This window comes from Sceloporus occidentalis, unplaced genomic scaffold (assembly GCF_023333645.1).
Source record: "Sceloporus occidentalis isolate IW3139 unplaced genomic scaffold, rSceOcc1.0.p SCAF_170, whole genome shotgun sequence".
NCBI classification, from domain to species: Eukaryota; Metazoa; Chordata; class Lepidosauria; order Squamata; family Phrynosomatidae; genus Sceloporus; species Sceloporus occidentalis.
Window position 1 is genome coordinate 1,434,173 of NW_028317150.1, and position 24,398 is coordinate 1,458,570.

General features: G+C 45.4%; 1 protein-coding gene across 1 annotated transcript in view; it reads right to left on the reverse strand.

Annotated features, from left to right (window-relative positions):
* The window catches only part of LOC149279348 (discoidin domain-containing receptor 2-like), a 53,714-nt gene that overhangs the window by 16,227 nt on the left and 13,089 nt on the right, over positions 1-24,398 (reverse strand). The window contains exons 6-11 of the mRNA XM_089501308.1: positions 24,026-24,209; positions 23,524-23,767; positions 18,692-18,754; positions 16,220-16,350; positions 14,745-14,979; positions 12,155-12,172 (exon numbers count right to left, since the gene is read on the reverse strand). Coding sequence (XP_089357434.1) covers positions 12,155-12,172; positions 14,745-14,979; positions 16,220-16,350; positions 18,692-18,754; positions 23,524-23,767; positions 24,026-24,209 — 875 coding nt within the window. The remainder of the gene's footprint in view (positions 1-12,154; positions 12,173-14,744; positions 14,980-16,219; positions 16,351-18,691; positions 18,755-23,523; positions 23,768-24,025; positions 24,210-24,398) is intronic.

Sequence of the window (24,398 nt, forward strand, 5' to 3'; positions counted from 1 at the left end):
CCTGGATGAATCAGCACCAGGGTGCGAGAAATGTTACTTTCTGGATTTCTATTTTACATTCCAGTTTCACATACAGTCTGTGAGACCCGAGGCATTGCAATACTGTCAGGATTCAGCCCCAGCCCTGCAAACTGCCAGACGTGGCCACCCCTTTAAGAGGTCTGCCTGGAGTAGAACTCCTCTCCACAGCTTGCTGTCTTGTTTATTTGTGTCTGTATTTTATGTACCTTTGCCCTCTTTCCCTTATACATCTGAGGATCTCAGCTCCTCACTTCATCCCCTGTGCGTCTTGCCTTATTGCCTATCCTTTGTGGCATCCTGTACCATGTATGCATGTCTCACTATGTATATAATTAATGTGCTGTGTATTTCTGTTCAGCGGTGTTTGGTTATGCTATTACCCTGCCTCCCTCACCTGAAACCTAGACCACTCACACCTGACCTAATGAACATGCTTTATATCCCTGCCAGTAACAGAGTTGTGAGTTCATTAAGTTCTTTGGAGCCACAGTTCATGCCAGACTCTGGATCTGTCTATTGGATTTACCTGCCTGCCTGCCTGCTACCTCTTTGACCCGGACTGCCTTTTGGATTTACCCTTTTGCCAGCCTGTTACCTGTTTGACCTGGACTGCCTACTGGATATCCCTTTTTGCTTGCTACCTGTCCCAGACCCCTTTTAGATACTTACCTGGACTTTTCTACCTTCATACTCCCCAGCAGTCTGTATGCATGGTATGCATGATATGCCTCCTACTCTGCTGCTTATGGTGAGATGTCTGCTTTGCTTTGTGTAATATACCTATAACCAAACATTCCCCTTGTGTCATTTGTGAAGTGTGTTTCTATCACTGCGTTCTTACGCTCCTGCGCTCTGGACTCCAACATCCAGTTAAGGGCTGCAATATGATGAGCCTGACAACTAATTTTACATATATTGGCTATGTATAAAATAACGAATTGTAAAAAATTATGAAAACAATCTTCGATAAATTACTGGGAGAAAGTGGGAGTATTACAAACTCCAAAAAGCATAACCGTATATTCATAATGTCCAGATTGAGTACTAAAGACAATCTTCCATTCATCTTCTTGATGGATTTGGACTAAATTCTGTGTTTCATGAAGACCCATGACACTTGAAGTCTGTCAGGTATTTTTAATGGTTATATGATTGAGACCCCTATAATCAATACATGGACATAAACTGCTATCTTTCTTTGCCACAAAGAAGAAGCCTGCTCCAGCAGGGGATGTAGAGCAGCGTATCAGAACCTTTTTTCCTCTAGGGCAGAATGGCAATAGGAACACCACGAAGGGGTAACAGTTCAATAGGAGTATCAATTGTAGTATCTTTGAGGCCGCAACTTATCTGCTTCTTTTTTCAATGACAGGGACCAGGTACTTTGGAGGAATCCAGCGAGTGAGGCTATATGTGTTAGAGGCATCACCATGGTGTTACTTGGCCCATTTCCCAGTTGATTAAAGGGTTATAATGAGACAGCCAGTTAAATCTTAGAAGAAGGGGAGGGAATTATGTTTTATGACAGCAATTCAGGAAGGAAGGAACAATAGTTTTCAGCAGAACGTTCTCTACAGTGACTGTGGTCAGGGTCAAGGAACATCCATCAATAGCTGCTGTGGATAGGGGGGAGTTCTTGTTGATTAATGGCTAAGAACACAGGAGACAAAAGGAATGGTCAACAAAGTCCCTGCTACCCCATAGTCAATAAGGGCAGTACTATGAATAGATAAAAGTCACAGGAACAAACATACTAATGACTTTTAAAATAGGTGATGGCGAAGTCCCATAAATAGGGGAGTGTAGTACCTAATTTGCTTAGGTTCCTGTAATGCAGATAGGGAAGGTTCTAGAAGAGAAAGCCGAGGTGCTAAATGAATAAGAGCCTCCTCTGCCGATCTCGCTGTACATGGCATCCCCTGTGGCAACAAAAATAATGAGTGCCTCAAGATCAGTAGTTCTAGTTCTCTAGATGCTCTAAAAGCCTATTAGAAAAGGCCACTATTAAAGCCTCATAGTTCCAGTAAACTTCCACATCAAGGGTTCTAAATTCAATTGCATAGTCTGACAGGGAACGGGACCCTTGCTGCAAAGCACAAAGGCAAATACTTGTCTTTTAAGCATAGACAAAGTTTATGCCTTTTCTCCCAAAATGGTGAAACCCAGGCTTGGGCTCTATACTTAAGAAACAATATGAGTTGCCCCACTCTGGCCAAACAGATGTGGACTCATCTCAAACTGTATAGAGCACTGGTTAAAAAAAAAACCCTACAGCTATCTCGATCTTCACCATATCAAAAGGGGAAGGCAGACGAAGAGACTGGACGGAGAACATCTCTGGCAGAGGGGGTGGTGAAGGGAGGACAGGAACACATGGGTTCAGTTCTGGCTAACAGGGTCTGGAGAGTTTGAGCAAACTGATCCATTCTGTGGTCAAGACTCTGTGCTTTACGGGGAGACATATTTTGGCCTATCTCAGCGGGATCCATGATGGTCCTTTGTCACGACAAGGACAAGAGTAAGAACCTGTAGCTGAGGATGGAACTTGGAACCAGAGGAACAATTGGACCAGTTGCAGGAGTGTGTCTAGTCTAATAAGGAGTAAGGAATGTCTGCAGCCGAACAGCAAGCAGGAGCCGTGCCAGAACCAGTGCAGGAGGACGACGAGAGCCAAACCAGAAGACAGGACAAGGCGGGTCATATACAGTGTAGGACAACATCAGAACCCCATCAGGAACCACAAACCAAGTCACAAGAACTATGCAGAAAAGACACCAACCAAAGGCAATGTCAGAATGTAGATGAGGGTTTAAATATCTTTCTTCTGGGTTCATCCATTCTCAGGAAGGGATGTAACCGGTTAATAGACCTAGCAGTGACATAATTTACATGCATGCTAACACCAGATCTGCACATGCGACACATAGCAGTCACATGGACGTCTACCAAGAGTTAGTCCTGGACATGGCCTAGTCACAAATGAAACAAAGGGGGGGCGCAGTTCGTTGCAGGACTCTCAAGACAGTCAAGGCAATTCCTAACAGTTATAACTAACAATTCAGTATTCGGTTGCAGAGTGTAAGTGTGTATAAGATGTTTTCCCCAATATGGGTAATCTTATATTCAGGCCTTTTTCTCTTTTTCTTTAAGATCCAGTTTGGATTTTTTTTTTATAAACAGGGTCATCGTCAAGCAAATACGGTCTCATTACCTAAACCAGGAACCTAACCCGAAGACAAGTGTTTTAACTATTTTAGTACCCTTAGGATCTACCTCTACGTCTTTAAAACTTGTGGCAAAAAGCCTATTAGGACTTCCAGCCATGTTCTGACTTTGTTGTGGCGGTAGGGACAGCCTGGACTCTCCCTTGTTGGCACAAACGAGCATCGATGGCTTTCTGCCGACTTATTGTGTGAAAGGGCAATTGTCACGAGAGCTGGTACACTCTCATTCAAGAAATGCCAATGAAGCAATCATCTCACTTGAGTACATGGGAACCTCAGGAGGGTCTTTTCCCTGAAAAATATATAATAATCTCCAAAGTGTACTGAGCTGCGGTTCTATTACTCTGTTTTACCTCTGCTATTTTAGCCTCAGCTGCCACTTTTCTCCCTAGAGACTCAAACACAGCTCTGAAAGTGGCAACACATTCATGTTCATTTTCAAAAAGAGGGACATTGTGGTTGCGCAACAGTGTTGCGCATGCCTAAGCCCCATTCTTCACATGAGTAATCATAAAGGTAACCCTGGAAGCTTGGCTACTATAAATCTGAGGCTGCATTCAGAACTGCAGGTAACATTTGTAAAGAAAGCCTCTGCATTTACTGGGAATACCTCCGTAACGTTCAGGGGGCTTTAATCTGAGAGCACAAGTGTGTTTCCCAGTCGACTATAGCAACAAAAATAGGGGGTTAAGGGATGCTGCAGCAGCATTCCCTGTAAATCTAAAATGCTTCCATCATTTTCTCTTGGTAACTGTAGACTTTATGTGAAAGGAAGTGTGGACATGGTCTGCTCTTGTCTGTCTTGGTGTATATTTAGGCGAGAAACCTGAATTCATAAGTATGGCCTATTCTAGGGAAACAAAGTTTTTAAAACTGGATACTCAATCAAGAGGTATACGTAAATATTGGTACTGATATGCACCAATAACAACCCCGCTACCTCAGGTTGAGTACTTCGGTAGGTGTGGCCGCCTGGACTTAGTAGTGAAACAAACAGGTTCAGAAACATTAAATTCTTACCTGAGAATTTATTTTCCTTTTCACTTCCCGGTAGCAAATGAGAGATGGCTTTGCCTATCCGAATGGGGCAGGAAAGATTTAAACCCCCAGAACCTCCCCCTTACCAACAGTGCATACAAAAGACCAAATACGGAAAAAACAAAAAGCCATTATTTAGGGAGGGCAACAAAATTGCTACCCTCCCAGTAGCATATGAGATACAAAAAAGACACTCAGGGAGGGAAAGAAACAACGGACTCCAAGACTCTACTGAACTTGGCATCATCTAGACCGGCAGGCTGCAGACGATAATGCTTGACAAAGGTATGAACACTCTTCCAAACAGCAGCTTTGCAAATTTGCTCAACCATCTAGCTATAGAGGACCTTGTAACGCTAAAACCCTTTCTTGCTCCGGAAAAGGAAAAGAACTAATCCGAAGATCTTCTCCATGGAGTAGTCTTCTGTAGGTAAAATTTCAAACACCTGTGCACATCCAAGCAATGGAGCCGGCGTTCCTTGTCATTCATAGGGTGAGGACAAAAGGCCGGAAGGACAATGTCTTGATGGAGATGAAAAGGCGACACGACCTTAGGATGAAGCTCTGATAGAGTACGGAGAATGACCCTATCCTCAAAAATTTGGAGATAAGGAGTTAAAATGGAGAGAGACTGGTTCTCAGCTATTCTTCTACCTGCTGTTAAAGCTATTAACAGAACCAACTTCCAGGTGAGAAAGTTGATCGGGATATCTTTGAGGGGCTCAAAAGGAGGAGTAGTTAGGCTAGATAAAACTAAATTCAGGTCCCAGGAGGGCACCAGAGGCATCTTGAATGGACGAAGTCTAGAGATCGCTTTCATGAAATGAGAGATCCAAGGGTGCACAGCTAAATGTTCCCTAGATAGAGCGCTAAGAGCTGCCACATGGACCTTCGGAGGCTCTATGGACAGACGGATTAACTCTGGGTACCAAATCCTTTTGGGCCAGTTGGGAGCTATCACCCAGCATCTGTCTCTTTTGATCTTCCAGAGTGTTCAGGCTCCATTCTCCTTGAAAGATGTTCTGCTGAGGAAATCTGCAGTAATGTTCTCCTTTCCAGGAATGAACACGGCCGAAAGGTGGGAGAGATGGAACTCCTCCCGCTTCCCGATCTTCTGAAGAAGAGCGCCCAATTGAAGACTCCTCGTGCTGCCTTGCTTGTTCAGGAAAGCCACCACTGTGCGATTGTCTGACAGAACTTTCACTGCTTTTCCCCATAAAAGAAAGGATCGCCTTCCAGACTGCCAGAAGTTCCAGCACATTGATATGAAGATAAAACCTTGTCTGAATTCTTCCTCCAACGTGGCTCCCCAACCGGATAAGCTGACGTCTGTAGACACTACTGTCCAAACAGGCTCGGTCCAAACCAGACCTGAATTCAGTCTTTTCACCTGGAGCCACGATCTGTGGGAAAGACAAACGCTGGCTGGAATGACAACCTTCCTTAAAAGGGCTGGAATGGATCGATCCCATGTCCTCAGTATGAAACACTGTAGTGGACGGATATGAAGAAGGGCCCATGCCAGGGCAGGCCTAGTAGACACCATTAACCTAGAAGGCACATGAGCAGCCTCTGGCTGGAGAGGCGTCTAGATAAAATTAAACGGAAAAGGCTGGTAATATTCTGAATCTTGTCCCCTGGCAGGAAGCTCTATTGACAGCGAGTATCCAGGATAAACCCCAGGAAAGAAATCTGGTAAGAAGCAGACGGGATTTTTGAAAATTGATAATCCATCCCAAATCTTCAAACAGGCAAACAGTCCTATGAATCTGGTGGGAGAGAGGATCTGGAGAGCTTGCTGCCAGAAGCCAGTCATCTAAATAAGGGACCACCATGATTCAGTTTGGTGAAGACCCTTGGAGCTGAAGCGAGACCAAAAGGAAGAGCCTGGAACTGGAAATGAAGAGTCCCTTTCGTAGACGGAATGGCCACCCAAAGAAACTTCTGCGACTCCTGCCTGATGGGAACATGAAGATCGAGAGTAGCGAGAAAATCTCCTCTGGAAAGAAGTTATATGGTGGACTTGATAGACTGCATCCTGAACTTCCTGTAAGCCACAAAACAGTTGAGAAACTTGAGCTCTAGGATGAGTCTGAAGTCTCTTGATGATTTGGGAACAACAAAGATGTGGGAGTAAACACCTCTTCCTCTTTGGTATGGAGGCACAGGGATCAATACTTGCTTTGTCACGAACTCTTGAACAAGGTCCCAAAGTGCCATTCTCCTGAATGGATCCACAGGAGGTGTAGAAATCATAAATCGCTCTAGGGGAGAACTGACAAGCTCCAAACTGTACCCTCTGGAAATGATGCCCAGGGTCCAGGCGTCCGAACAAGAAAAGAGCCCATTGATGAGGAAAACCCTTCAGCTTGCCCCCTACTACAATGTTTCTGGCGTCATGCTTTCTTTGAACCCCCGTGCTCCTGTTTAGAGGAGGAAGGTCTGCCTCTACCACAGAAAGGCCGAAATCTGGAACCATAGGGTCTATCCCAAAATCTGGCCTGGAATCCTGACCTCTAGATGCCCTAAACGGGTTGGGATGAAAACATGACAGAGGTTTACGTTTAGGCAAAAAATACTTGTAACTCCTTCCCGAATAGTTATTTTCCAGAGAAAGGTATCCTACACAAATGGTGCTTGGAGGCTGAGTCTACTGAAGAGGGCAGAGGCCCTAGCAGCCATACGGACGGATTCCATAGCAGAAATCAAGAAAATCAGCCGCACTCTTTGTGACAGGGCCAGGCTAGCTGGCTCATGTGTCATATGAAGTTTAGCCGGGTCACGGAGCACTTTTGTGTCCGGTTCTGTATACTGTGACCCGGTAATATATTATATTGTGTTTATTGTGTAACCGGCCCAGAGACTGATGTGGATTCAGCCCCAGCCTTCAAAGAGACGATCCTATAATCTGGCTGGGGCTCTTAATCAGCCAACACAGCCCTGTCTGCCCAGACGGCACCCGCACTACAGGGGGGATAACACAGGTGGGGGAACCCATTATATTCTGTAATCCCCTCCCTGATACATCCCCTGTATACTGATGGGATTTGTGAGGGGATGTGGCTGATGGGATTTGTGATGGGATGTGGCTGATGGGATTGGGGGTTGGGTTCGGTACACATTGCATTGAGATTGTATATAAGTTCTGTGTGTTTGTAATAAAGAGAGTTCTTCTTGGTTTACTACGAATGGTGGTCTGGATGATCCGTGGATAGCTGAGTGCTATCCGTATGAGGGACTGACTGGTGATTCCTCAGCCCTCAAACAGGGGTACCCAGCCTTGGGTACGGTGACCCTGTAACATTGGTTGGCAGCGGTGGGAAGAATCCCACGACTTGGGTGAAATCCAAACCACCAACTGGGATTGCAGACGAGAGACACCGAGAGAGCTCCTGGAGGTTTGTAGCAAAGGAAAGGCTACTCTGATTGCGGACTGCAGAGAGATGGACCGGCACCAGGATGGCCCAGAGGAGAGCCTCGGACTGAGTGCTCTACAAAAGAACATTCTATGGCACCTATCCCTGTACCCAGGAGGGGCTACATCGGAGCAAGTGACGGCGGTGATTAAAATGTGTCACCAGGAACTGAGCCAGAGTGGGTCTGTATCTCCCAGACTAGGGGAACAGACCACCAAAATATCATACCAGGATATCCAACCCTTCCGAGAACCAGAGGGTGAGACAGACCGGGTTACAGCCGAGATGTGTGAGCTGGAACACCAGCAATGGCAGTTAGAGTCTGCGCCTGCAGACTGGAGGGATGATTTCTCCCATCCCCACTTTGAAACGTACTGGGCACAGTACTGGACAATGTGGGATATACGAGTTCCACTCCTGGGGGAGAACCCGTTGCCGGAGTGGGAAGACGAATTGAGGGATCTCATATATGCAGAGCTCGACCTCCAGAGCCGCTACCAGGGATTCTCCCAGCAGTTAGCAGGTGAAGACCACAGCGACCCTCTGATGCTGTATAGCCCCGTCGACCCAGGACTGATATATGATGCCTTCCAATTTGACTCGTCCTTCGGAAGCCCCTGCCAGTACCGCAGGGATACAATCTGGGACAACCGTGCAGAAGTCCTGGTTTATGCTATTCCCCCCGAGCTGGAGGCTGTTATGGATTGCCTGGTCCAAGAGGAATGGCAGCTCGAGAGGGACTATAAAGAATTGCTGCGGAGAGTGGAGCTCCAGGAGTTCCAAGGAGACTGGGAGCATGGTACTACAACTTGCGGGAGTGGGACCGAGGTCCTCTTCACCTACTCCTCGGCCCCTGCCCTGGCGAGAAGAACCGAGGTCCTCGCCAGCAAAAAGAAGCGGAGGAGGAAGCCAAAAGCTCCGACCCAAGTCCTCACCAACAACCCTGGCTGCTCTACCCCAGCAGAAGAGATGACTGTCCCCACCGCCCGAGTAAGTGGCACAATCCCCCTCACCAAACCCTTATCTATGCCCGTAGAAGCCAGTGCCCCAGACTGTCCCCCTGATTTCCCGAGTGTCCTGGGAGAAGCCCGGGTCACTGCCCCAGAGGTTCCCACTGAAGTCCCCGGTGACCCGGTAGAGGCACCATTCCCTAACCTAGCGAGGACGCCAGAGGGGCTGCCGAGTTCCCTGGGTCCTCTCAGTAGCCTGGCGCAGGCCCTGGTTCCTATCCCTGTGTTCTCCGAAGTGATCCCTGGTTCCCCAAGTGTCCTCCTAGATGCCCAGGTCACTGTCCCAGAGTGTTCCTCTGACTCTCCCCATGCCCAGGCAGAGGCACCTGTTCCAGAGAGGAAGATCGAGGGTCTGCTTAACCCTCCCGGTGGTCCAGTATTGGCACCTGTCCCTGCCCCGGACTATTCCCCTGGGTCCCCTGAGTACCCCGCAGAGCTGCTTAGCTCGCCCAATAACCCTGTAAGGGCACCCGTTCCTGTCCCAGAGTGTCCCCTAGGTCACTCCAGTGTCCCGGTAGAGGCCTCGCTTACTACCTCTACGTGTTTCCCTGGTTCCCCGAGTGCCCCCGGCCCGATCAGCAGGGTTTTCCTTCCATGCAACCACCCTGGCCTGGCAGCTGCCCCAGACTCAGTTCCCAAGACTAGGGAGCAAGAGTCCCCACGTGCCCCTGTTACCCCGGTCAGGGGGATAGCCATGTGCCCCCGGCTGAGCTGGGACCGTCCTCCAATTCACAGAGGACTACTGACTATCCTTTTGGGCAACCAGGGCCCTGGCCCACCTTCAATGGATGATTCTGACAAAGGGGGCCATGAACTAAGGCCTGCACCTGTGAACTTTGTCCACTCGGACAGCCTGCAGCAGACCCGTGTGGATCTGCCTGGTCTGCCGGACCGTTGGTCAAGGGGGAGATCTGTGACAGGGCCAGGCTAGCTGGCTCATGTGTCATATGAAGTTTAGCCGGGTCACGGAGCACTTTTGTGTCCGGTTCTGTATACTGTGACCCGGTAATATATTATATTGTGTTTATTGTGTAACCGGCCCAGAGACTGATGTGGATTCAGCCCCAGCCTTCAAAGAGACGATCCTATAATCTGGCTGGGGCTCTTAATCAGCCAACACAGCCCTGTCTGCCCAGACGGCACCCGCACTACAGGGGGGATAACACAGGTGGGGGAACCCATTATATTCTGTAATCCCCTCCCTGATACATCCCCTGTATACTGATGGGATTTGTGAGGGGATGTGGCTGATGGGATTTGTGATGGGATGTGGCTGATGGGATTGGGGGTTGGGTTCGGTACACATTGCATTGAGATTGTATATAAGTTCTGTGTGTTTGTAATAAAGAGAGTTCTTCTTGGTTTACTACGAATGGTGGTCTGGATGATCCGTGGATAGCTGAGTGCTATCCGTATGAGGGACTGACTGGTGATTCCTCAGCCCTCAAACAGGGGTACCCAGCCTTGGGTACGGTGACCCTGTAACATTGGTTGGCAGCGGTGGGAAGAATCCCACGACTTGGGTGAAATCCAAACCACCAACTGGGATTGCAGACGAGAGACACCGAGAGAGCTCCTGGAGGTTTGTAGCAAAGGAAAGGCTACTCTGATTGCGGACTGCAGAGAGATGGACCGGCACCAGGATGGCCCAGAGGAGAGCCTCGGACTGAGTGCTCTACAAAAGAACATTCTATGGCACCTATCCCTGTACCCAGGAGGGGCTACATCGGAGCAAGTGACGGCGGTGATTAAAATGTGTCACCAGGAACTGAGCCAGAGTGGGTCTGTATCTCCCAGACTAGGGGAACAGACCACCAAAATATCATACCAGGATATCCAACCCTTCCGAGAACCAGAGGGTGAGACAGACCGGGTTACAGCCGAGATGTGTGAGCTGGAACACCAGCAATGGCAGTTAGAGTCTGCGCCTGCAGACTGGAGGGATGATTTCTCCCATCCCCACTTTGAAACGTACTGGGCACAGTACTGGACAATGTGGGATATACGAGTTCCACTCCTGGGGGAGAACCCGTTGCCGGAGTGGGAAGACGAATTGAGGGATCTCATATATGCAGAGCTCGACCTCCAGAGCCGCTACCAGGGATTCTCCCAGCAGTTAGCAGGTGAAGACCACAGCGACCCTCTGATGCTGTATAGCCCCGTCGACCCAGGACTGATATATGATGCCTTCCAATTTGACTCGTCCTTCGGAAGCCCCTGCCAGTACCGCAGGGATACAATCTGGGACAACCGTGCAGAAGTCCTGGTTTATGCTATTCCCCCCGAGCTGGAGGCTGTTATGGATTGCCTGGTCCAAGAGGAATGGCAGCTCGAGAGGGACTATAAAGAATTGCTGCGGAGAGTGGAGCTCCAGGAGTTCCAAGGAGACTGGGAGCATGGTACTACAACTTGCGGGAGTGGGACCGAGGTCCTCTTCACCTACTCCTCGGCCCCTGCCCTGGCGAGAAGAACCGAGGTCCTCGCCAGCAAAAAGAAGCGGAGGAGGAAGCCAAAAGCTCCGACCCAAGTCCTCACCAACAACCCTGGCTGCTCTACCCCAGCAGAAGAGATGACTGTCCCCACCGCCCGAGTAAGTGGCACAATCCCCCTCACCAAACCCTTATCTATGCCCGTAGAAGCCAGTGCCCCAGACTGTCCCCCTGATTTCCCGAGTGTCCTGGGAGAAGCCCGGGTCACTGCCCCAGAGGTTCCCACTGAAGTCCCCGGTGACCCGGTAGAGGCACCATTCCCTAACCTAGCGAGGACGCCAGAGGGGCTGCCGAGTTCCCTGGGTCCTCTCAGTAGCCTGGCGCAGGCCCTGGTTCCTATCCCTGTGTTCTCCGAAGTGATCCCTGGTTCCCCAAGTGTCCTCCTAGATGCCCAGGTCACTGTCCCAGAGTGTTCCTCTGACTCTCCCCATGCCCAGGCAGAGGCACCTGTTCCAGAGAGGAAGATCGAGGGTCTGCTTAACCCTCCCGGTGGTCCAGTATTGGCACCTGTCCCTGCCCCGGACTATTCCCCTGGGTCCCCTGAGTACCCCGCAGAGCTGCTTAGCTCGCCCAATAACCCTGTAAGGGCACCCGTTCCTGTCCCAGAGTGTCCCCTAGGTCACTCCAGTGTCCCGGTAGAGGCCTCGCTTACTACCTCTACGTGTTTCCCTGGTTCCCCGAGTGCCCCCGGCCCGATCAGCAGGGTTTTCCTTCCATGCAACCACCCTGGCCTGGCAGCTGCCCCAGACTCAGTTCCCAAGACTAGGGAGCAAGAGTCCCCACGTGCCCCTGTTACCCCGGTCAGGGGGATAGCCATGTGCCCCCGGCTGAGCTGGGACCGTCCTCCAATTCACAGAGGACTACTGACTATCCTTTTGGGCAACCAGGGCCCTGGCCCACCTTCAATGGATGATTCTGACAAAGGGGGCCATGAACTAAGGCCTGCACCTGTGAACTTTGTCCACTCGGACAGCCTGCAGCAGACCCGTGTGGATCTGCCTGGTCTGCCGGACCGTTGGTCAAGGGGGAGATCTGTGACAGGGCCAGGCTAGCTGGCTCATGTGTCATATGAAGTTTAGCCGGGTCACGGAGCACTTTTGTGTCCGGTTCTGTATACTGTGACCCGGTAATATATTATATTGTGTTTATTGTGTAACCGGCCCAGAGACTGATGTGGATTCAGCCCCAGCCTTCAAAGAGACGATCCTATAATCTGGCTGGGGCTCTTAATCAGCCAACACAGCCCTGTCTGCCCAGACGGCACCCGCACTACAGGGGGGATAACACAGGTGGGGGAACCCATTATATTCTGTAATCCCCTCCCTGATACATCCCCTGTATACTGATGGGATTTGTGAGGGGATGTGGCTGATGGGATTTGTGATGGGATGTGGCTGATGGGATTGGGGGTTGGGTTCGGTACACATTGCATTGAGATTGTATATAAGTTCTGTGTGTTTGTAATAAAGAGAGTTCTTCTTGGTTTACTACGAATGGTGGTCTGGATGATCCGTGGATAGCTGAGTGCTATCCGTATGAGGGACTGACTGGTGATTCCTCAGCCCTCAAACAGGGGTACCCAGCCTTGGGTACGGTGACCCTGTAACACTCTTTACATCTGAAATGCCTGGGAGAACCTCTTCTTCTCCTGCACCCCTGCTGGAGCCACAAGCGCATAGCCCTGGCCACTGAAGCCGCCGCAATTCCTGGTTTAAATATAGCTGCTGAAGCTTCAAAAGATCTCCTAGCTGCTGCCTCTGCCTTCCTATCCATGGAATCTGAAAAATGAGAGGAATCCTCCAAGGGAATAGCGGATCTTCTAGTGACCCTGGTCACTGGAGCATCTATTTTGGGAGATGAACACAGATCAGAGAAATCTTCTGGGAAGGGGAACAGCCTTGAGATTCTTTTTGAGCTTTAGCTTTCTTTCAGGAGCCTTCCACTGGTCAGAAATAATATACTTCAAGGCCTCATGGACTGGAAAAAAATTGGGCTTTTTATAAGAACCCAGACAAAAACGGTCTGTTTTCCCCTTTTGGCTGGTCTTCCTCCAGGTCTAGAGCGGCCCTCACTGCAGTAACCAGCTTGCCCACCTCTTCTACTGGAAAGAAAAAGATTTCTTTATAGAGCTCCCCTTCTTCCGGAGATTCAGGTTCCTCCAGGTGCCAGTCCTTTTCGGAGCCCGAAGAACCAGGATCCTGGCCTGAAGACCGGAAACCCAGGCAAAGAATCCAAAACCGGTGATCAGATCTGCTCAAAAGTGGACTAGAGCTCATCTTTCATCCACTCCTTGAAATCAGAAATAGACTCCTCTCTGGCTTTCAAGCACGATGAACAAAATTTCCTAGAGGCGTCAGACATAGTAGCTTTGCAATTTTTACAGGCAAAATGCTTTGTCTTAGAAGTAGCCTTTTTAGGAGCTGTTGATTCTTCAGGGAGGTCTGCCTTATGTAGCAACATCCTGCTAACAAAGGACAGGAGGCTGTTAAAATATATAAAAAAAAACAGAAGCAGAAAAAAACTCCCATGGACTCATAACCTTACTTGGGCTAAGAGGACAAAATACAGCCGAGCAGAATAAACCAGGATGCCAGGACTCTTCATCAGAAGCCAAGTACAAACCAACACCAGTGTAAGCAAATAAATAGAAAAACCTAACTAGAAGCGCGGGAAAATTCGAATCAGAACCACAAAAATCTCTTCTGACCCGAGAGCTGTTTCCTGCTGCTGAAACCCTGACCTCAGACGCCCCCTGACAGCCGGTGACGAAAACCGGTAACGCGTCATGGGGTGGATCTGCCGCAAGCGCCGACAGAGAGAAGAGGAGTCCTGGCGTCCAAAATGGAACAGTCAAAGTAGACAAGGTGAAAAGGGTGGCATCCAAGGAGTAATATAATGGAAACTTAATTAAGGGGAGACTACCTAGTGAGTGAGTAATGAGGCCTAAGCAACAAGGAATGCAAAAAAAAACGTTTATATTTGGAGTGGTGCCTAAGAAGTTGTTGGTCAGCACGGTGATATTAGCAACCCGTGGGCACTCACTGAAGGCCCACTACTGACGTAACAAGTTTGTGTCATACTTATGAACAAAGTGGGAGATTAACGATTAAGAATAACAGGGAAAATGGTTTGTTCGTGAGAAAAGAGGCATCTAAAAGCTGATATGATACTTTCATTGTATAATAAGGGGCAGCAAAACCAACGAATTGAAGATATGTTCATTAAGACTGCTGCAAGTATAAATGATATCCCCATACAACAATGGCCCAGCATAAGAAATAGTTATAGTTTTAACTTGGCATCGTAACAGGAGAAAACCTGCATGGTATGAATCTTACAGCAGCTTATTGTATTACTAATATACCCTCTATCCGTACAAAACTTACATTACTGTGATAAAAGAAAGAGCAGTTCTTTGCTTGGGAAACATTCTTCATCTGTATCTATATCCAAATAACCATTATATGAGCATTCCCAAACCCGGTCACATTTGGCTAAATGGCTCATTTTTGTACTAGACAAGTCATTTGTCAAAACAATATTTACCTGCTTCTTCCTCTCCCAAAGCTTGTACTGTGAATTCAGGTAACTTTCGTATGAGTCGTGTTGGCTCTTGATAATCTGGTCCCAGCGGGAATATCCTGTCGTAAGTGGAACTGGACTCTTGCTCACTTGCTGATGCAGAGTCATGCAGAGTCATACGATTGGCATTGTACATACTGGAATCACTTGGAAGTGACAAACTTACTGTCAGCTCTTCATCCAACATCCGTCGGGACGCCTATAAAAAAGAGAGTCAGCAGGCTTTTTGCTGCAACAAGCAATACCAACATGAGGAAGCAAGACATTTAAAAGCATGTTAACCACACTGGCACAATGCCATACTTGCACTGAGAGAGGCATAAACAAATAAAAAATTTAAACAAATAATGCATATTGTAACCAAATGAAAAGATTATTTTAGTAATTTCAAATTTACTGTACCCATTTTGTATCATAAATACCGTATTTGCTCAATTATATGATGACCCTAAATATAAGACTACCCTATAGGAAAAAGGTTTTACTAGTAAATATGAATTCACATGTAAACAATTTTTTCATATTTAATAAAACTATGATTGAGATTTTTCTGTTTTTATTTTCTTTTATTTGCCACTCTGCGCCGGTTATGCACATCTGCCAGCCCCAGGTATGCACATCTGCCACCAGATGCCTTATACCCCCTATATGCCACTCTGCCTCCCAGATATGCCTTATACACCCATATATGCCACTATGCCCCACTGACATGCATTTTAACCCCCTATTGGCCACTCTCCCACCCAGATATGCCTTTTAACCCCCTATATGCCACTCTGCCTCCAGAAAGCCATTCAACCCCCCCATGCCACTCTTAACAACCCCCCCCCCGACTTACCAGTGCATTCATTTACTTGTGACCTGTGCTTCAGACTCCCTGGTGTCTAGTGTGGCAGCTGGTCTGTGCGATGCAGACCTCCGCTGCTGCTGGCCAGTACTGCCGGCAGCAGCAGAGGTTGTCTGTGTGCATCCTGTAAACGTTCACCAGCTGCGGGATGCGCACAGACAACCTCCGTTGCTGCCGGCACTTCCACCAGGGCTTCTATGGTGGAGCACCGGAAGGTCATGTGATGCCGGCGCTCCGTCATAGAAGCCCGCAGAGTAAGTGCTGGCAGAGGCTGCCAGAGAATGGGTTCCAGACGACCTTGAATATAAGACGAGGGGTAGTTTTCAGAGCATTTGCTCAGAAAAAAAACCTTGTTTTATAATCTAGCAAATACGATAAATATCCAAAAAATATTCACACATTACAGTTACAGATTTGAAGTTAATATATTTTAATACTGATCCTTCAAATAGAATTATGACATTAATGTTCAGTTGATTTTCTATGAGCCATGTCTGTTTACACAGGCTTTCTACTTGACTACCCAAATCAGTATTGGATTAGAATTTGTGGTATTTGCAAAATGCAATGCATTTTAATGTTTCACACTTACCTTTTCAAGCATCTTCTGCCAAAATTGTCGCCAAAGAATAATAACAATAATTGCCACAAGGATGAAAATTATGGCGACTAAGCAGCCAATAAGAATACGGGTATTGCTGTCATCTACCTTCAATGTTGGATCTGTGGGAGTAGATTTTCAGATAATGTTATTGAGCATAACCTTTACAAGAAGATAAGAATAATATTATTGACAACTTTCATAACCTTAACATATAAAACTGCACAAGTCTGAGCATCAGCCTCTTATGAACATGCAGCACATGCACAGCTTGGTAAGCCTAAAGGTCATGTAAGTGTACTTGGTGTGGGCTCAAGTACTTTAAATGATCTTCCAGGTTCTGGAGCTTTTTATTGGTATAGGCCTTTGAGAGGTTCGCTCCTCTTTAAGTCAGCACTCTGTCTCACTAAACCAAGTAATAAGCTACTTCATAAGACTGGTTTCTAACTTTGATGGCAAATAAGAACCATTCGGCCCATCTAGGCTGCCCATTTCCCGATGTCGACTCAGACTTGGTATTTCTTAGATGCAGAATAGCTTTATACCTATTCCATGCATGTTCGAATTCCCCCACTAGATTAAGTATTGCTGAAAATTAGAGTTCCAACCCTGATTTGTAAAAAAATTATAACATATTCCGTAAGGGTAATCCTCTGCTCAAGCAGAGAATATCAAGGAATCCTTTTGAAAGGCTTGGACCTAATAGTTCTTAATCAGAGGGTTTCAAACCCCAGTAATGTAGGGGAGATAAATGGGGAGATGGGGGTTGACCAAAATGAGAGGTCTCCACAATCCTCTGGTAAAGTTTGAGGTGGGGAAGCAGATGATGATAGCAAGGATGGCAGGCTGGCAGGGAGGATGGGAGCTGGAACCTATGATAGTGCTTGAGAACTAAAGGAAGGTATTGTGTCCTCTCATTTTAATTTGTATATCTAGTTTAAAGTTTTGTTCAAGGACTCTAAATAAAACAATAAGTTTGACAGGCACCGTCTTGTACCTGTGGTGTTAAGGGAGAAGCCCAATATGCAGGGGTGACTAGAAATCCAAAAATCAAAGTCAGTAGGTAATCTGAGGTCAAAATTCAGGAAGCAATCAACAAGCAAGGTCAGTAGGTAATCTGAGGTCAAAATTCAGGCAGCAATCAACAAGCAAGGTCAGTAGGTAATCCGAGGTCAAAGTTCAGGCAGCAATCAACAAGCAAGGTCAGTAGGTAATCCAAGGTCAAAATTCAGGCAGCAATCAACAAGCAAGGTCAGTAGGTGATCCGAGGTCAAGTTCAAGAAGGTCAAGTTCAGGGAACAATCAAATAGGCAAGGTAACTACAATAACTACAATAGGGACAGGAGCACAGAACTGAAGACACTCTGTAGGGCACAGAACATCTCAGAATATCTGAGCACCGACATGATGGTGTTCAGGTGTTTTAAAGGGATCACAGACGTGACGTCATGCATCACGCCTGCAGATCCGCCCATTGTACAACCCCTCATAATGTTAGGTGAGGGAGCCCCTCCTGTATAAAAAGCCTCTGTTCCGCCCAAACTGTCTCTTTCCCCACGGTCTGCAGAGGGGGTGGTTTAGGAGCAGCATGCTGCAGTGCCGCCCCCCACCATCCCGCGAGGAGACGAGGGGGGGAGCTCTGGAGGACAAAGCCTGCGAAGGACGCCGCCGGTAAACGGACGGACACCCCGCCATTCGCCGGCGCCTTCCCCTTCGGAGGCGGGCTGCGGGAGTAGGCTGCTGCCGGCAGGTACGCGCCTGAGAAAACTGCTTTATGTTTTGTTATGTTTTCTGTGCCACCTTCATATTGTAAGCTAAGAATGTCTCAATAGATAACTCAGACTCATACCAACTCATCCATGTTAAGATGGAACATTTCCCCAATGAAAACTAACAAAGTTCTGGCGACATGAATCTCAGACAAATTAATCTATACAATTGATGGGCATAGAACAGTATTTGTTTTATGCTTTTCAAATAAATAAATTGAATTAGGTTAATTTCCCACTGAACAAGCCCAAGATTCCTAATGCATGTACACAAAGCTGATTTTACAATTGGTATCATCTAGGACCTGGTTTAAAGCTGAGTAAAACAAATCTAGCGGTTAGTTAAAGTATGGAGTTAGTTAAGTATGAAATTGTGATTAAAGGGTAAGGGGATTAGAATTTGTATTCAGGATTGATTAGCAGTGCTGCAGAGGAAATAGCACATACCAAAATCAGAGTATAGACATCCTGCCAATAGAAGATAATCCTTATGAAAAGTTTGAGTAGACAATTTTTTTGTTTCTTGATTTTCTTTAGCTATCTTGTGAAACTGTTAATCTGTCCCCAATCCAATTAATTATCCTTCTATTCCACAGGTACTCTCTGAAATACTAGACAACACCATAGTGACATAGTTGCACCTTCATGGTGTACAGGGTAAGGGCCAATGTGCCTGTTTTTCATCTGTACATACCATATGTGGCTGGAACACTAGCTGATTGTGGAGGGATCATTGAATTGTTGTACATAGCAGCATCTAATGAAACAAACAAAAAAGGGTATTTTATTATTATTATTATTATACTATTATCTTTTATTTATATAGCGCTAACAATTTACACAGCGCTCAATACAATACATATATTCAAGGGGTATGACAAGCTGAGAATTGACGGACTAAGACAAACCGATACATTAGGTGGACAGAGCCCTGCTCGCAAGCTTACAATCTTAAGGGAATGGGGTGACAAACATAAGGCACAGAGAAAGGTTTAGAGGTGGTTTGGTGGTTGTATCAGTGACAAGGAAGTTCTAGAAGCTAAGATGCTTCTCTGAAGAAGTGAGTTTTAAGATGTTTCTTGAATGTTGGGAGGGAGGGTGAATGCTGAAGGTCCGGTGGAAGTAGATTCCAGAGATATGGGGCAACCCGAGTGAAATCTTGTAGACGGGAAAGGGAAGAGGTGATAAGTGAGGGGGAGAGCCTTAGCCCATGGGAAGAGCATAAGGATCGAGTAGGAGAGTATTTGCTTATGTGGCCAAAAATATATGGAGTTATGGAGGGCCTTATACGTTAGTACCAGGATTTTGACATTTTATTCTAAAGGTAATAGGGAGCCAGTGGAGGATTTTACAGAGTGGGGAAGAAGAGGAGCGGAGTGCAAGGAAGATAAGCCTAGCAGCAGCATTTATGACAGACTGCAGAGGAGAAAGTCAACCAGAAGTGGAATGCCAACCAGAAGAGTGTTGCAGCAGTCAAGACGGGAAATAATAAGTGAATCAACCAGAGTTTTTGTGCATTCTTGGGTGAGGAATGGGTGGATGCGAGAGATGTTTTTTAGGTGCAAGCGGCAGGATCTGGCGAGGGACTGAATGTGAGGGATGAAGGAGAGGTTTGAGTCAAGGATGACCCCCAAGGCATCGAGCCTAGTTAGTGGGAGAGATAGTCGTGTTGTTAATGGTGATAGAGAATTCAGGTAGTGGAGTGGAGGAAAGATAATGAGTTCCATTTTAGAAAGATTAGGTTTCAGGTAGTGTTGTGACATCCATGAAGAAATAGCAGACAAGCAGTTGTAATACAGGGCATGAGAGATGGAGAGAGATCAGGAGAAGACAGGTTCATTTTGGGTATCATCTGCATATAGATGATATTGGAGGCCAAATTAGTTGATTAGTTTGCTAAGAGATGAAGTATAAAGAGAGAACAGAACGGAGCCAAGGACTGAACCTTGGGGGACACCGAAAGTGAAAGGGGTGATGATGTCTTGAGAGAGAAGCTGACAGAGAATGAACATTTAGACAGATATGAGAAGATCCAAGAGAGAGCTGTATCTCAAATGCCTGTAGAAGCAAGTGAGTCAAGAAGAAGGTGGTGAAGGTGGTATCAAAAGCAGCAGAGAGATCCAATAGTATTAGAATGGAGAAGTTACCTTTTGCTTTGGCAGAGAGCAAGTCATTGGAGACTTTTGTTAGAGCTGTTTCAGTAGAGTGAAGGGGTTTGAAACTGTAGAGGGTCAAGGAGGGAATTAGAGGAGAGGAAGTTAGTAAGGCAATTGTACACAATCCGTTCAAGCAACTTAGAGGTAAAAGGGAGCAGAGAGATAGGGCGGTAGTTAGTTTTTTAGAATGTGTGTAATGCTTGAAGGCTGTTGGTACAGTTCCAGATAATAGGGAAAGATTAAATAGGTGGGTAAGTGATGGACCAAGGGATGGACATAGAGACTTTGTGAGATGTGATGGGATGGGGTCAAGGGGACAGGTTGTTGGGTGAGAGGAACAAAGAAGAGTGCATCTCTTCTTCAGTTGTAGGGGAAAAGGCAGTTAGTATGGGATGAGTGGGTGGTGTAGGAGGGGGTTGCACAGAAGAGAGGTCTTGTCTAATAGTTTTGATCGTGTCTTTGAAGTGGGTAGCAAGATCTTGGGCCGTGAGTGAGGTTTGTGGTGTGGGTATGGAGGGACAGAGAAGGGAGTTGAAGGTAGAAAAAAGGTGTCGCGGGTTGGAAGAAAGGGAGGATATGAGAGTCGAGAAGTAGAGCTGTTTGGCGAGACAGAGGGCAGAGTTGTAGGTTTTAAGCATGAATTTATAGTGAGTAAAGTATTTACTGGATTTGTATTTCCTGAGGTAGCATTCAGCCTGCGGCAGCACGTCTGAAGAAAGCGTGTGGTTTTGGTATGCCACGGTTGGCGTTTCAATTGTCGGGGGTAACATATAGTAACTGGAGCTATGCTGTTTTGTTAGGGGTTAGCACTGGAGAAAAGGTTAGAAGGTGGTGGTCAGACAGGGAAGGGAGAGATGGAGAAATCTGAAAGGGAGCATGATCTGGAGAAAACCAGATCAAGTGAGCGTCCAACAGTGTGTGTAGGGGAATTAGTCCATCGAGAAAGACCAGAAGAGGATGTCTGGGAGAGGAATTTGGAGCTAGCAGAGTTGTTAGATATGTCAAAAAGAATGTTAAAATCACCCATAAGACAGGGGATATAAGAAGAGAGGAAGAAGGGGAGCCAGGCAGAAAAGTGGTCAAAGAACTGTGAGGTAAGGCCTGGAGGGAGAAATATTACTGCAATTTGAAGAGAGAAAAAAAGACAGATTGTGTGAACCTCAAGGCAACAGAATGAGAGGGAGGGAGGGCTTGGTATATGCTGGAAGGTGCATCAGGCCTAGGTGTGTGGCTGAAATGTAATCCTCCGAAGGAGAATGCAGCAGAGGAGGTAGTATCATGGGTGGGAATCCAGGTTTTAGTAAGTGCTAGGAGGTTAAAAGCATGGGAGAGAGAAAGGTCATGTATTGAAGCGAGTTTGTTCCGTACTGAGCAAAATAAATGAATAAACGACATATTATAAAAATGCATGCCAACGCTTTTGAGAAAACTCCCCTAATGTGACTGTACCACGTGTTGGCAGATGAATGATAATTTCACATATGGGGTAAATCTTAGGTTCTTGTTTCATAAGCACTACCGGACATGTACATACTACTAAAATTACTCTAAAAAATAAACCTCCTATTAACATAACTTCTGTATGTCTTTAATAAGATAGACTTGGGTAACTGAGTAACACAGTATGTAATCACATTGTTTTCATTAACGGCTTTAGCTAAGGACCAGGCTGGGTTTTTTTTGTACCCTTCATGACCAAGGCTGTTTTAACACTTTTGCGGTGCTCGTTTTTAGTTTAGTGTACCCACACAAGTTATATATTGGTTTTTTTCTTTCAGAACAAGAAAGTCATATCAACTAATTTCCTTTCAAAAAATTATAAAATATGATGGAAATTGAAAAAAAGCACTTTTTTTCACAAATATTTTACCCATCTACAAAAGCTAATGAAAAAACATGCTAAACAGATTCTACTATTTGTCCTGAGTTTAGAAATACCCAATGTTTTTATGGTTTTTTTGCACTTTATAGGGCAATAAGTACAAGTACCGTTTTGCTATTTCAAAACAATTCTGCCCCATGTGCTATTTGGGACATCCTTGAAGCCGGCCAATGCAATTTGTCCCCATCAAACCATGTATTTTTGAAAACTAGACACCCCAAGGTATTTCAAATGCCATTATCCCATTCCATGCACTAATTCTACTACCACTTTTTAAAAAAACTTTCTGGTACTAATTCATTTTGTGTTTTTTTTTATTACACAAATTGTACTTCAGGTATAAATTTACAGCTCCTGGAATATGTCACTGCCAGCAACATCTCCATTGTACAGTGATAAGCATGCATGGGTTTGTTGGGTTGTTTGGGAGTTAAAATTCCCAATTCAGTTTTTTAACTTGGAATTTTGATATCTGGAGGTTCTAACTGGCAGCACGAAAGGAAATGCTGTTTTATCCCCTGTATTGGTTTGGTATTTATTTTCCTTTCATATTAAAATAAAGGTCATTTTCAGCATGCTTACGTTTTTCAATGATCATAAACAAAAGTTACGGTTAGAATGTATTTGTCCCAACTCATATTATGTAATGGACAATTGTATTTCAGTTTTTCTAGAGCTACAAATACAGTCTAGGTTACAATTCTTCATTCTCTCACTCAGGGTTGCCCAGTAGCTTTAAGTAAAACCGTTTCTACCTAACTGTTGTTTACTAAGATATTTTTGAAAAGTAAAATTACCATCCTGTCCACTGTGCCGACAGTAATGGGGGATTTAATATATATTTATTCAATAACAGAGTTAGGAACTGCATAATAAAATATAGTGGGCCGCTGTGCATTTATCCTTTGCACTTATACTTGCACATTTTCAACAAAATATTATTCCAGGGTATGTTGACAAACCTCTTGCACGTATATAGTAATAAATAGGCCCTAGTAGAGATTTTAATTAGTAAACCCACCTGTTTTAACCCATATATATATATTAGAACATGTAATAGCATGGCCCAAATTAATTGACAGCTCTCCTTTCATTCATGTCTGTTCTTTGCTAAACAACGGAGGCCATTTGCTGATGACACTTGTTGGGAATCTGCCCAATATACTGTATAAAGAAATATTGACTAAATACATAGTATAAAGTTACGAAAGAATAGGATTCTTGAAGCAAGTTAGTAGCTTTTCTGTTAGTCTGTCCATCTATTAAAAATGTTATAAACACTGTATAAATACACTGACAAGATATACCAACCATCATCAATGGGAAAATCTGGAGTTTTGCAATTGTTTTTCATTATACTGATGATGTAAAATTGTACTAAAATATGTATTTTTTTATTTTAGCCTTCAAAATATTTCAAGCCTCTCAGAAGGCAACAGTGAAAATGCAATACCCTGCCCTCCTCATCTCATTTTCAGAATATCTTACCAGACTGGAAGGTGATCTCACTAAACATCATCCAAAAGTCAGCAAACGAGTATTGACACTTGATTGCTCTAGCCATCCGGTTGTGAAGTTGTACTGTCACATAGCGAGCACTGGGATTGGTATCATCCAACACCAAGACTGATGAAACAGAATTTGTTTCCCATTCATTGGCCTCAGAGCGGAAGAAGCATTGCACCTCCTTGAAGATCTTCACATTTTTGGAGAACATATTGTTGCAGTGAACCTACAATATCACAGAAAAAGCCACTTCATTAAAGCTACAATAAAACACTTGTGGCAGGTACTGGATATATGATTTTGTTTAAAACATACAACTCAAGCACGATCAGAGTTAGTGGATTGCATATACAGGTGAAGAGAACACTAGTTTTCCCATCCTCAATTTTCCAGGAAATGCCAATATTAATTTCAATATAGCAATATAATATTATATTTGCATTGCAAGAAATGGGCCTGAGTTGGGCTTCTACATGTAACAAACCTTCATAGTGGTAAAATTTCGGATTCGGTCAAATTCAAATACGATTTCCACATAACCATTGGAGAAACTTTCATTGCTCCATCCTACATAATCATATCCAGGCCACATATGATACTCGTGTGTCAAAGTGAAGTCATCAAGTCCAGACACACCATCTGTTAGCTGTCCAAGCCCTTCATTCATGCTATTGTAGAAAAAAAAATTAACAATTGCTTAAAATAAGAGTAACAATAGTGTTTTATATTCAGCACCACAAGGATTTATCTACAATCTAACTGATTAATTAGATTAAACAAGCAATGTGCATTCTATACACCTAGTGCAGTTTTAAAACAAAAATATCTATCTATCTATACATACACATTCTTTTCTA